Source organism: Aotus nancymaae, unplaced genomic scaffold, assembly GCF_030222135.1.
Source record: "Aotus nancymaae isolate 86718 unplaced genomic scaffold, 86718_ANA_hifiasm-v0.15.2.pri h1tg000048l, whole genome shotgun sequence".
NCBI lineage: Eukaryota > Metazoa > Chordata > Mammalia > Primates > Aotidae > Aotus > Aotus nancymaae.
In genome coordinates, this window is record NW_026988462.1 from 5,077,295 (window position 1) to 5,092,308 (window position 15,014).

The 15,014-nt window shown below is 36.9% G+C and overlaps 1 protein-coding gene across 2 annotated transcripts in view; it reads left to right on the top strand.

Annotated features, from left to right (window-relative positions):
- Positions 1–15,014, top strand: part of UGGT2 (UDP-glucose glycoprotein glucosyltransferase 2) — a 246,456-nt gene that overhangs the window by 207,874 nt on the left and 23,568 nt on the right. For both annotated transcript variants that reach the window (XM_012458621.2, XM_012458622.2), the window contains exons 35-36: positions 792–952; positions 1,565–1,679. In XM_012458621.2, the coding sequence (XP_012314044.1) occupies positions 792–952; positions 1,565–1,679 (276 nt within the window). The remainder of the gene's footprint in view (positions 1–791; positions 953–1,564; positions 1,680–15,014) is intronic.

Here is a 15,014-nt window from a genome sequence, read left to right on the forward strand (position 1 = left end):
GACAGGATTTCACTCTGTCATCCAGGCTGGAGTGCAATGCCACAATCATAGCTTACTGCAGCCTCAGACTCCTGGGTTCAAGCCATCCTCCTACCTCAGCATCCTAGTAGCTGGAACTCCAGGTGCACACCACCATGCCTAGCTAATTTTTAAATTTTTTGTAGAGACCAGACTGGGTCTCACTATATTGCCCAGTCTGGTCTCGAACTCCTGGCCTCAAGCAATCCTCCCATCTTAGCCCCACATATAATATCTAATACAATTCTTTCTCCTACCTTTCCTCCAATATGTACACTAATATTTTTCTAGGAGGTTTGAGTCTGTTAAAAAATAAATTGATATTCTTTTATTCAAGCTATTGAGAATAATTGGGAGATTTTTATTTATGATTTAAACTACATTTGCAAACATAACAATAATGGAGATTTGTCATTATTTTGTATTACTAATTCAAAATTAATAATACAAATTATTAATTTAAGAAACTAAGAGCTCTGCACTATGTAATATTTAATCCCTTCCCCAAATGTCTGATACATAAAATGCTTTGTTTATAAATGACATGACAAAATTTTCTTATTGGTGAGACCACCATCTTAAAGACTAGGAATATAAATTTTAGTTTACTTTTAACCTATAAGGACAAGAGGAATAAATGTTAAATTCACTAAATTTAATACTACATGAAAGCTCTTTGGATTTCTATAATAGAGTAATAATGATTTGAGATTCCCATTAAAAAGGCTTGTTATTTTACAGTCTTTATCAAAGACTCTATTTTAATTATTTAGATTGTAAGACATGATCTAAAAGAACTTCGAGATTTCGATCTGGATGGAGCTCCTTATGGGTATACTCCATTTTGTGATAGCCGCAGGGAAATGGATGGATATCGTTTCTGGAAAACAGGATACTGGGCATCACATCTTTTAAGAAGGAAATACCATATCAGGTAAGAAAAGTCATACCTTTACCATTTAGTAAGTAAATAATATATTGAATTACAACTTTCCATTTTCTTTAAAATTACACAATAAAACCAACCAATTACGTAGTGTTTATTTCATGTCACTCTTATAAGTCTTTACATATATTAAGTTATAAAATCTTTATGACAGTCTTTTGAGATACTGTTATCTTCATTTTGTATATGTGGAAACTTAGGCATATGTAACTTGCCCAGGCTTACCCTGCTAGTGTATAACTGAGCTAGTAGTTAAACCCAGTAATATGGCTCCTAACTACTCCAGAAGATTTAAACTTGGCTTGTCAAATAAAATTAAGATTCTTTCTTCAAAGGTTCATAGCCTTTTGTAAGGCCATGAGTTTCATGACAACTGGGAAACGCTTGGGGTGACCCTAAAAGATTGTGGGTTCTACCAAAATTAAAACAAACTTAAAACTCCTTGGAAACAATATTAGACATTAGGAGCAAATTTATAAAAGTATTGTTATTAGATCATAGGATATCCATAGTTAATACCATCACTGTAGACATCCACTGGGGGAAAGTAAAACTAAAGCTACATAAAAATAGGCTATCAAGAAGTATTCATTTTTGCAGCGCTTTGTATGTAGTGGATCTCAAGAAGTTTAGAAGAATTGCAGCAGGTGACAGGCTCAGAGGCCAGTACCAAGCTCTCAGTCAAGATCCAAACAGTCTTTCAAACCTAGATCAGGTAAGTAAAATGTTAACAGAATAATTCAGTATGTATACATAGACTGCTCCAACTCCCTGCTCATAAACTTTAAAGTCCTATATTTTGAGCTTTTTTCTCAAGTTTCTGCCACTTATGCAATCATCTATTGGATATCTCTACTTATACATAATTTTTAGACCTCAAGCTCAACATTTTCTAAACTAATAGTATTTTATCCTCACTTTTCCATTTTCAAACCTCTTCTTTCTACTTTATGCCCTATTTTAGTTACCCTCTGTATTAGTCTGTTCTCATACTGCTAATGAAGACATACCCAAGATGGGGTAACTTATAAAGAGAAGAGGTTTAATTGGCTCATAGTTCTGCATGGCTGGGGAGGCCTCAGAAAACTTGCAATCATGGCAGAAGGGAATGCAAACATGTCCTTCTTCACATGGTGGCAGGAGAGAGAATGAGTGCCCAGCGAAAGGGGAAGCCCCTTTTAAAACCATCAGACTAGTGAAAACCCACTATCAAGAGTCCAGGATGGGGGGAACCACCCCCATGAGTCAATTATCTACACCTAGTCCCTCCTACGGCAGGTGGGGATTTTGTGAATTAATCATGATGAGATTTAGGTAGAGACACAGCCAAACCATATCACCCTCTTTTTCTTACTCTCTTCCATCATTATTTAAACATGCTCAAATCTCTCTCCTGATCTTTAAGACAAACTCCCTTCATCCAGTGCACCCCTACCCTGATATTGCCTTAACATTTTCTTTCACCTCACAAGCACTATTTTCCTAATATCCTATCAATTTCTTCATTATTGCATCTGAAACATTTTAGATAATTTAAGCAGAAGCAAAAGACTCTGTAGCTCATAATCCCTACTCTTTTTCCTTATTTTTATCATAACCGCGTATGTTTATTCATTCATTCATCTGATGAATACCTGCCATGTGCTGGATACTCTCCTATCACCTCAGACATCAAAAACAAAAACAAGATTTTTTTTAGCTCATGATGTTTTCACTCTAGTAGGAAAATAAAATTCAAAAATAAATAATATTTAAAGATAATAAATGTTTTGAAGGAAAAAAAAACAGGAAAGCGTGATAGTGAGTTCAGAATAGTGAATAGGCCTGGGGCTTGCAGGTATAAATTGGGTGGCCATATGTCCCTATGAAGATGACTTTTGAGTGCATTTTAGATGGAGGCGTAAAGGCTGACAATGCAGCTGTCTTTGAGTATTCCAGGCCAAAGGGAATATCTAATACAAAGGTCCCCAGGTGGGAGTGGGCCTTCTATGTTTGAGGAATAGCAAGTCAGTATGGTTAGGGATAAAGATGAGGGGAGTAAAGTAAAAAGGAAGGAAAAGAGGTAACACAGGCTTCAGATAAAGTAGAAAGCTTAGTAGTCCCTTTTTTAAAAAATCTAGTAAGTGAGAAATTATTTGTCAGAATATGAATGAGTTATTCAAGACCACACTGGTAAGGAACTGATTTTTAAAAATCATTCTTGAAAATTGGGAGCTCTTCAAATATATATGTGTATACATACAAAATAGGGTCTCTTCACTATTGCCAATTAGTAGAAAACTGACTTGGGGTCTGCAGTAAACCTCAGTAACATGCAAGATTTCGATTATGAAAATCACATTTTTGGTAATTCTTAATAATTCTTAATAATTTTACCAATGTATTATTTATAAGGAACCCCTAGTCTTACATATGAATAAGAGTCTATGAAGTTGCCTATTATCTGCCTATGGACAACTGAAGAAAGGATTCATTTTTCAAGCAGTCCAGGAACCGTCTGAAGTGTTCTCCCACATTTTAGGGACTCTTGTCCTTACTCAAGGGTAGTTTGGCTCCCAGGCCCTCCAGTCCACCTAACACTTCTCAGCAAAATCAAAATATCTTTTTTCTTAGGTGAAAATGTGTAGTGAGCACTTCTTGTTTGTTTTTATGTGCCCTCTTTGCAGCATGGATGTTTTCAACCTTGCCTTTCTTGATGCTCTGTTAACTCTCTGATGGCTTCCATGTCAGACCTAACCGGTTCTTCTTCTTTGACATCTCTGGCTTTCCTGCCACAGTTTTACTGGTGAACTACTTTTCCTCTACTTTTCATTTAAATGTTGCTATTCTCTACATCTCTGCCCTTGGCCACTTCTCATTTTTTACCATCTCTAGTGGCAATCTTACATCCAATCATGGTTTTAATTTATATCTTTCTATTAATAGTTCCCAAATCTTATCTCTGGCTCTTAGCTTTCCCTTGAATGGCACACTCCTACTGACATGGCCACGTTCATGCCCAAAACTTATCTCAAATTAAAAAGTCAAAAACTCAAGTTCTGTTCCTCTTCCACCATTCCCTATGTCAGCAAATACCACTTAGCTGCCTGTTACAGGTTGGATTACTCATTCTAACATGGAAATTAGCTTGCAGGAAGTTTATTAGGAAGTACTCTCAGGACCAACAACTGTGGAGGAAGGAAGGAAATGGAATTGGGGAAATTTTACAAATTCAATAAAGACCTCAGTTGACTGACCCCTCAAGGAGCTCTGAAACTGAGATGGTCCTTCATAGTTTTCATGGGTTTGGGCAAGTCTTTATCCCTTCATATCAACCAATCATTGGATATGGGCTGCCCCAGGTAAGAGGGTGACCTTGGGTGAGACAACTCTTTTCCAGCATCAGATCCTAGAGATAACTGACAGCTGAGTAGTACTTCCAAGCAGCTAGGACAATAGTTTTCAGATCTGAATGGAGATCTGGTTGCTGTATCACAGCATCCATTGTAGTCCACACTGTACTTCATGGTTATTGTTTTACAAGTTCAAAGGAAAACTTGTAAGAGGGAGGTTAGTAGAACAAACTATAGTGCATACCTCTGTAACTGGTCAAAAGACCACACTTCCACTCATCATCTCCCTTTACTATCTATTCTAGAGTCCCCTAACCTGGTGATACGATAGAGAACCACCAGGAATTAGGAGGGAAAATAAGCATAACTTCCTCAAGAGGGACACTGGGAGTGATGATAAGTGTGGTCACTTCTCTTTTGCCCCCTTGGACCCATGTAATTTTTCCACATGGTAACACAGCACCATAAAATGGTTGTTGATATAGAATATAATACTGCATCTGTAGGATGGCACCTCACCTTTGCAAGAGTTTGTCTCCAAACTAGCACCTCTGCTGTGCCCTTAGTAAACCAGTCTATTGCTCTGTTGGCCAGCATCTTCTACATAGTGCAATATGTGTCAGGACTGTGAGATCTTGTTGTCATGTGCCCTCTGCCACAGTAACTTTGCTATAAACTGGGTCTCTTGGTCTAATACAATATTACGTAGAATCCTTTGTCAGTAGATAACAATAAATCCCTGGATAATGGTGCTAAGTTTCTGTGAGCAAGAAAGGCAAACCCATACATAGTATATGTGTATAGGTCAGTCCAGAAGAATCTATACCCCTTCCATTGTAAAGGGCATCTAGTGTCATTAACTTACCAACTTAGTGACTGGTCTTTGCAAAGTATAGTGCTGTATTAGAAGCTCAGTGTTTATCTCTGCTATTGGCAACTCTAAGAGCTATATCAGCCTGGGTAAGTAGGAGCCCATGCTGTTGGGCCCATACACAGTCTCCATCTGTGCCAGCGTGTCTACTCCATTCATATGCCCCTTGTGCCATTGGAGTCACCTATGATTAAGGCTACAGTCTTCCACAAGCCACATCATTTGACCGCCTAGTTATTTAGTGCTGATTCTGTGTTGAATGCTTTCTGGTGGCTGTTTAACATGAAGTACCCAAAGACCTTGACAGTTTATGCTACCCACATAGGCTCATCCAGAAGCCTCTCCCCAGAATTTCTTGCTCCTAATCTTTCTATCTGTTTCTTGGCCTCTGACCAATTGGTCAGGCCATTCACCACTTCTTATGCATATATTCCAACCATAGGCTACTTTTCTTTCTATACAATCTGAATAATGAGGTACACACATGTAAAGCAGCTAAAATAGTTCTTAGAAATAAATGTAGAGCACTAAGACCCTCCATTAGAAAAGAAAAAAGGCCTCAGCCTCACCTTCTACCTAGAAACTAGGTAAAAAAGAACAGTTAAAACCAAAATAAGGTCCTGGATAATGCAATAAGACAACAAAAGGAAATAAAAGGTATACACATTGGAAAGGAAGAAATAAAACTGCCTTGGTTTGCAAATATCTACTTAAGACAATTAAAAAAAAATGACCAACCTCCCCTCAAAAAAACACAGTATACCAATAAAGGATTATAAAAGGTCAAAGGATGCAAGATTAATATACAAAAGTTAGTCATTTTTACTACCTATCAGGTACTATGCTTATTACCGGGGTGACATAATAATTTGTACACTAAACCCCCATGATATACAATTTACCTATATAGCAAACTTGCACTGGTAGCCCTGAACCAAAAATAAAAGTTTAAATAATTAACCTGGAGCAAAAGACTGATTACAAAGTCTGTGGGCTTAGATCAGGTATATGAAATGAAGGACAAGTATAATAACTGAAAGCTATTTATAAAAAATTAAATGCTGTTTTGCATAAGATAAATTTTTAAAGTAAGTATGTTAAAATAATTCCCTTATGTTTATACTATACATTTTTAGGATTGTATTTTATTTTTAATAATATCATTTGTAGAAGGATCTTTGCACATTGCCTGGTATAGATTTAAGAATATAATCTATATGACAAAGAAAAAGTCACTTTCCTGTATACCAATAATGAACAAGTGGAATTTAAAATTAAAAACACAGTATTATTTAAATTAGCACCAAAATAATATTTAAGTATAAATCTAATAAAATATGTTTCTCTATGCAAGGAAAACTGTAAAATTCTAATGAAAGAAATTTAAAAACACTGAAATACATGAAGAAATATTCCCTGTTTATGGATAGAAAGATCAAATAGTCAAGACTAAATTGGTCAAGACTAAATTGATAAATTCTTCCCAGATCAATTTATAGATTCAACACAATTCCAATCAAAGTCCTAGTGAGTTGTTTTATAAATGTCAATCAACTGATTTTAAAGTTATATAGAAAAAGAAAAGACCTATAATAACCAACATAATATTGAAGAAGAAGAAAGTCAGAGGACTAGCAGTATTAGGCTTGTTTTATTGTAAAGCTCTAGTAATCAAGACAGTATATTGGCAAAAGAATAGAGAAATGTATCAGTGGAACAGAATAGAGAGCCCAGAACTAAACCCATATAAATATAGTCCCCCAATATTTGACAGAGAAACAAAGGAAATACAGTAGAGCAAAGAGTATTTTCAGCAAATGGTACAGAAGCATCTCATAAGCAAAAAAAATGAATCTAGACACAGATCTTACACTCTTCACAAAAATTAACTCAAATGGTATATAGACTTAAATGTAAAACTCCTGGAAGACAATATAGGGGAAAACTTAGATGGCCTTGGGTATGACAATGACTTTTTAGATAAAACACCAAAGTCATGATTCTTGAAAGTAATAATTGATAAGCTGGATTTCATTCAAATTAAAAACTTCTGCTCTGTAAATGACAATGACAAAAGAAAGAAAAGATAAGTTTTTTTGCAAAATAAATTTGCAAAAGATGCATCTGGTAAAGGAGTGTTATCCAAAAAATACAAAGAACTCTAAAGACTCAACAATAAGAAAACAAACCCAATTTTAAAATGGGCCAAAGACCTTAACAGACAGCTCACCAGCAAACATACACAGATGACATATAAGCATGTGAGCAGATGCTCCACATCATATATCATCAGAGAAACACAAATTAAAAAAAAGAGTAAGATACCACCACATACCTGTTAGGAAGGTCAAACTTGAGAATACTGACCTCACCAAATGCTAAGTAAAGATGTGGAGCAAGAGGGACTCGCATTCATTGCTGGTAAGAGTACAAAATGGTATAGCCACTTCGGAAAACAACTGGACAGTTTCCTTACAAAACTAAACATTCTCTTACCATACGATCTAGCCATTGCAATTTTTGGAATTTACTCAAAGGAGTTAAAAACTTATGTCTACATAAAAACTTGCACATAGATATTTATTACACCTTTATTTATAATTGCCAAAATATGCAGCCAACCAAGACGTCTTTCAGTAGGTGAATTGGTAAAGAAATTAGTATATCCAAACCATGGAATGTTATTTAGAGTGGAAAAGAAACGAGCTATCAAGCCATGAAAAGACAAGGAAGAACTTTAAATGTATAATAACTAAGTAAAAGAAGCCAATCTGAAAAGACTACATACTGTATTGTTCTAACTATATGACGTTTTGGAAAGAGCAAAATTATGGAGACAGTATAAAGATAAGTGGTTGTTAGAGTTTGGTGGCAGGGAGGGGGCAGGGGATGAATGTGGTGGAACACAGAGAATTTTTAGGACAGCAAAAATATATAGTGATAGATACATGTCATTATACAGTTGTCCAGACCTGTGTACAACACCAAGGAAGAAGCCTAATGTAAACTGTAGACTTTGAGTGAGTATGATGCATCAAAGTAGTTTCATCTATTGTAACAAACATCACTTTGGTGGTGGGAGGGTATTGATAATAGGGGAGGAAGTTATGCATGTGTGGGAGCAGTGAGTATATGAGTACCTTTCTCTTAATTTTGCTATGAACCTAATTACTGCTCTAAAAAATAAAATCTTTAGTATAAATTAAATAGAAAAAAAAGAATAAGGTTAGAATGGAAATCCGTAAAATGAAAAAAAAAAATGATTCATTTTTGCAGATTTTTAAAAACGAAACCAAAGCTGGTTCTTTGAGAAAAATCAACAAAACTGATAAATCTCTATCTAGAATGATCAGAAAAAAAGGGTAAAAGACACAAATTACCAATCTAGAAATGTGAGACATGAGAGCACACAGATTCTGCAGATACTGAAAGAATAATCGAGGAACTATTAGAATCAACTTTATGGTAATACATCCAACAACTTTGATGAAATGGCCAAATGACTTAAAAGGCACAAACCACCAAAAGTCAGAAAATGAAATAGGTAACCTGAATAACCCTATATCAGTTGAAGAAATGGAATTCGTAGTTAAAATCCCTAGGCCCAGATGACTTCAGTAGTGAATTCTATCAAACTTCAAAAAAGAAATAATACCAGTTTTCCACAAATTGAAGAGAAGGGAATACTTTTCAACTCATTCTATGAGGCAACATTCCCTTGACATCAAGACTAAAAGAAGATATTATAAGAAGGGAAAATTATAGACAAGCATTCCTTAAGAACGGTTGTAAAAATTGTTAACAAAGTTTTAAGCAATCAAATTTAGTAATATATAAAAAGGATCTTATATCATGAATCATGACCACATGAACTTTATTCCAGGAGTGCAAGGTTGATTCAATATTAGAAAATCAATATAACTCACTATACTAAGAGACCAAAAAATACATATCTCTATATATGTGTATGTGATCAACTAAATAGATGCAAAACAGCATTTGATATACTCCAATATCCATTCCTGATTTAAAACTCTCAGCACACTAGAGCTGGAAGGGAACTTCCTCATCCTGATAAAGGGCATCCATGAAAAACCTACAGCTAACATAATACTTAATAATCAAAGACTGAATGCTTTCTCCCTAAGATCAGAAACACAGCAAGGATATCCACTCTTACCATTTCTATGCAGTATTGTATGCATATACTTCGTACAGCAAGGCAAAAAATAAAAATAAAAGGCATCCAGATTGGCAAGGAATAAGTAAAATTGGGTGTTTTTGTGGGCAGTAAGGGGGACAATCAATGTGATCATCTAGGTAGAAAGCCTCCTGTAATCTACCAAAAAGGTAGAACGAAAAACTACATTTTGCAAAGCTGTGAGTTACAAAATACTATGAAAATCCAATTCTATTTCTATGTACTAGCAATAACAATTGCAAATTGAAATTAAGTGTAATCTATTTTTATAGCATTTTAAAAATGAACAACTTAGTGGTCAGTCAGATTTAAGACTTACAGACTAAAAACTACAAAACTGCTGAGAGAGATTAAAAATCAGCTGAATATTTAGAGAGCTATACCTTGTTCATGGTTGGAAGACTGAATATTGTTAATGATCTCTAGATTTAGTGCAATTTCAATACAAACATTACTCTACATCTTTTCTATATTCAGTAGGCTTTCTTGTACAAATTAATAAAGTTGATTCCAAAATTCAAATGGAATGCAATAGACCTAAAATTGCCAAAACAACTTTGAAAAATAACAAAGTTAAAGGACTTATACCACTTTGTTTTAAGATATAATATAGAACTACTATATTGTCTATCTTTACACCAATACCAACCAAAATAGGTTGGTATTGGTGTAAAGACAATTTGATCCATGAATCAGAATAAGAATCCAGAAATAGACCCACGTATATGGCCAATTGACTTTAGAAAAAGCTACAAAGATAATGCAGTGGAGAAAGGATAGTCTTTTCAACAAACAGTGCTGGAGCAATTAAATATCCCTATGCCAATAAAAAACCTCTAAACCCTAATATATGCTGTAAGAATTAATTCCAAACACATCATAGACATAAAAGTACAATATAAAACGTCTAGAGGATAGGAGAAAATCTCTGTGATCTTGGGTTATGCAGAGATTTTTTTAAGTATGATATTATAAAAGCATGATTCATATAAGAAAAAATTAAATATATAAAGAGCTCCTAAAACTCAATAAGAAAATAAATAATCTGATTTGTTAAAGAATCAGATTGATGCATCACCAAAGGATCAAGTGGCAATAAGTACATGAAATTATGTTAAACATCATTAGTCATTAAGGAAATGCAAATTAAAACTACAGTGAATAATTTGACACACCAATTAGAATGGTTAACATTGAAAAGACTCACCATACCAAGTGTTGAAAGGATATACAGCTGCTAGAATTCTTATACATTGCTTGTGAAAATGAGTGTAAAATGGCTAAGCATTTTGAAAAGCTGTTTGGCAATTTCTTGTACAGTTTAACTTAAACCTGCCGTATGACCAATCATTATACTTCAAGGTATTTACCCAAGAGAAATAAAAGTACATGGCCACACAAAGACTTGTACATAAATATCTATAGTAGCATTATTCATAAAAACTAAAATCTAGAAACACCTGTATTTGTTCTTTGTTGCTGCATAACAGCTTACCCAAAACATAGCAGTTTCAAATAACAATTTATGTGTATCGGTTTCTGTAGTCTGACCTAGCTTGGTGTTCTGCATCATTGTCTCTCTCAAGGCTGCAATTATTGTGTCAACCCAGGAACTGCCATCTAATCAAAAGATTTGACTGCTAGGCAAAGAAATTCACATGGTTGTGGGCAGGGTTTATTCTTCAAGAGCTGTTATACTGAATGCCTAATTTCCTTGCTGGCTTTGACTATAGACAGTCATCAGTTTCTGGCAGATGGCCTGATCCATAAGGGCAAACATGAGAAAGAAGAATCAGAGAAAGAGAGGATGCCAACAAAATGGAAGTCACAGTCTGTTATAGTCTAATCTCAGAATTGACATCCCATTACTTTTGCCATATGGTTTGATAGAAGGTAGTCACTAGGTCCAGCCAGACGAGGAGAAGAAATTGCACCAGAGAATGGATACCAGAAGTCAGGAGTTACTGGAAGCCATGGCAGAAACTGCCTATTAGAAATATCTATCATGAGAATAATAGATAAAAAGATATGGTATATTCACAGAATGTAAAACTGTTCAGTAGTATAAAGGAATGAATTTTTTATACACAGACAATTATTCTAAAAATAACAATGTTGATCCAGACCAAAAGTATATATATTTACATATAACTTATATGAAAGGTCAGACCAAAAGTACATGTATTATATAATCCTATTTATATAAAATTGTAGAAAATGCAAACTAATCCAAAGTGAAAAAAGCAGTTCATGCTAACCTGGGGACTGGATTGGGTGGGTACAAGAAGGATAGGAGGGAAGAATTGCAAAAGGACACAGGGAACCTTGAGGGTGATGGCTATATTCAATTATGTCAAGTGTGTGATGGTTTCACAGAAATATTTGTAAAATTCTTTATGCACAGTAGTGGTACTGGCATAAGGTTACACATATTGGTCACTAGAATAGAATTGAGAGTTCAGAAATAAACCTGTGCATCTGCTGTCATTTGGTTTTTGTAAAGCATTCCAAGATAATTTAATGGGAAGAGAATAGTCTTTTTAACAACTGTGCTAGTCAACAGGAAATTCACTTTTAAAGAATGAAATTGGACCCCTACCTCACATCATATATAAAAATTAACTCAAAATGGATCAAAGACTTAAATGCAAGAAATAAAATCATAGGAAGATCCAAGATGGCCAGTTAGGAGCAGCTCAGGATTGCAGCTCCCAGTGAAAGTGCAGAGGGTAAGTGGACGCCGCATTTCCAGATGGATTTTTATTGCCCACAGACCAGGAGATTCCAAGGCGGAGGAGCCCCACGGGTCACCAGCGTGGCTGTTTTGCCTGTGCCCCAGAGCAGCGGTTCCCAATGCAGAGTAAACAGGACTGGGTCCCCACTTAGCCAGCAAGGGGAGCTGAAACAGGGAGCCAGGCCAGGAGATTCCCAGGCAAAAAAAGTGCCACGAATCTCAGAGCCGCAGTTTCAGCCGGCGCAGTGGGTTGCCGCACGGGAAATCACACAGATCCCTGCGCATATTCAACAGGCGACCAGGACACCTGGGAGAGAGCCGACCGTTCAACTAAAAAACAAAAGGCTCTGAGGCAGGGAGCTAGGTGATCAGACCCAGCTGGTCCCACCCCCACAAAAACAAAAAAAACAACAATTGGAAATGCTCTGGGTTGAGAGTTTCACAGCAAGCACAGCTGAACCTGGGATGGTCCAGCTCTGTGGAGGAGGGGTGTCCGCCATTACCGAGTCACTCCACCACTATGGAGGCAGTCCCCCATAGCTGAGGCAGCCTGCCATTGCCAAGGCAACCTGCCATTACAGAGAGAGTCTGTCATTACAGAGGTGGGCCACCATTGCTGAGGCAGTTCTAACTACACCCATATAAACAGGACTGCAGGGAAGTTCACAGGGCAGCTGGGCGGAGCCCACAGCAGCTCAGCGAAGCCTTTGCAGGCTGAGAGTGACTAGGCTGCCTCCTTGTGGGCAGGGCAGCCCTGAAGAAAAAAAAAAGGCAGCAGCACAGCAGAAACTCATAAAGCCCTAACTCCCTGAGACAGAACACCTGGGGAAAAAAAGGGGTTTATGTGTTCTTGCTGCTGCAGACTTAAACTTACCTGTCCAGCAGCTCTGAATGAACAACAGAGCTCACAGCTCAGCACTTGAGCTACTATAAAGGACAGACTATTTCCTCAAGCAGCTCCCTGACCCCCATATATCCAAAGAGTCACCTCATAAAGGAGAGCTCAGACTGGCATCTGGCAGGTACCCTTCTGGGACAAAGCAGAAGAAGAAACTGGGAACAACCTTTACTGTTTGGCAGCTGCTGCAAGTGATCCTCAGGCAAGCAGGGCCTGGAGTGGACCTCAGCAGTCCTACAGCAGAGGGGCCAGACTGTTAAAAGGAAAACTAAGAATCAGAAATAACTTCATCATCAACAAATGGGGCATCCACTCAGAGACCCAATCAGAAAGTCAACAACTACAAAGTCGACAGGAGGATAAATCCACAAAGGTGGGAAGAAACCAGCACAAAAAGGATGAAAACACCCAAAACCAGAAAATCTCTCCTCCTACAAGGGATCACAACTCCTCACCAGCAAGGGAACAAGACTGGATGGAGAAAGAGTGTGATGAAATGACAGAATCAGCCTTCAGAAAGTGGGTAATAAGAAACTTCGGTGAGCTAAAAGAACATGTTCTAACCAAATGCAAAGAAACTAAGAATGTTGAAAAAAGATTTGACAAAATGCTAACGAGAATGGACAACTTAGAGAGGAATATGAGTGAATTGATGGAGCTGAAAAACACAACACGAGAACTTCGTGAAGCATGCACAAGTTTCAACAGCCGAATTGACCAAGCAGAAGAAAGGATATCAGAGGTCGAAGATCAACTCAATGAAATAAAATGAGAAGGCAAGATTAGAGAAAACAGGGTAAAAAGGAATGAACAAAGTCAACAAGAAATATGGGACTATGTGAAAAGACCTAATCTACGTTTGATAGGTGTACCTGAATGTGACGAAGAGAATACATCCAAGCTGGAAAATACTCTTCAGGATATTATCCAGGAAAACTTCCCCAACCTAGCAAGGCAGGCCAATATTGAAGTCCAGGAAATACAGAGAACACCACAAAGATATTCCTCAAGAAGAGCAACCCCAAGGCACATAATCGTCAGATTCACCAGGGTTGAAATGAAGGAGAAAATGCAAAGGGCAGCCAGAGAGAAAGGTCGGGTTACCCACAAAGGGAAGCCCATCAGACTCACAGCAGATCTCTCGACAGAAACCCTACAAGCCAGAAGAGAGTGGGGGCCAATATTCGACATGCTTAAAGAAAGGAACTTCCAACCCAGAATTTCATATCCAGCCAAATTAAGCTTCATAAGTGAAGGAATAATAAAATCTTTTGTGAACAAGCAAGTACTCAGAGATTTCATCACCACCAGACCTGCTTTACAAGAGCTCCTGCAAGAGGCACTACACATAGAAAAGAACAACCAGTACCAGCCACTCCAAAAACATACCAAATGGTAAAGAGCATCAACACAGTGAAGAATCTGCATCAACCACCAGGCAAAACAGCTGGCTAGCATCAGAATGGCAGTATCAAATTCACACATAACAATACTAACCCTAAATTAATATTTAGGTTATTCACACATAACAATATTTAGGTTATTGACACATAACAATATTAACCCTAAATTAATATTAGTCCATTTGGACTAAATGCTCCAATCAAAATGGACTAAATGCTCCAATCAAAAGACACAGACTGGCAAATTGGATAAAAAGCCAAAACCCATCGGTGTGCTGTATCCAGGAAACCTATCTCACATGTAAGGATACACAAAGCTCAAAATAAAGGGATGGAGGAAGATTTACCAAGAAAATGGAGAGCAAAAAAAAAGCAGGAGTTGCAATTCTCATCTCTGATAAAATAGACTTTAAAGCAACAAAGATCAAAAGAGACAAAGAAGGACATTACATAATGGTAAAAGGATCAATGCAACAAGAAGAGCTAACGATCCTAAATATATATGCACCTAATATAGGAGCACCCAGATACATAAGACAAGTTCTTAATGACTTACAAAGAGACTTAGAGTCCCACACAATAATAGTGGGAGACCTCAACACCCCATTGTC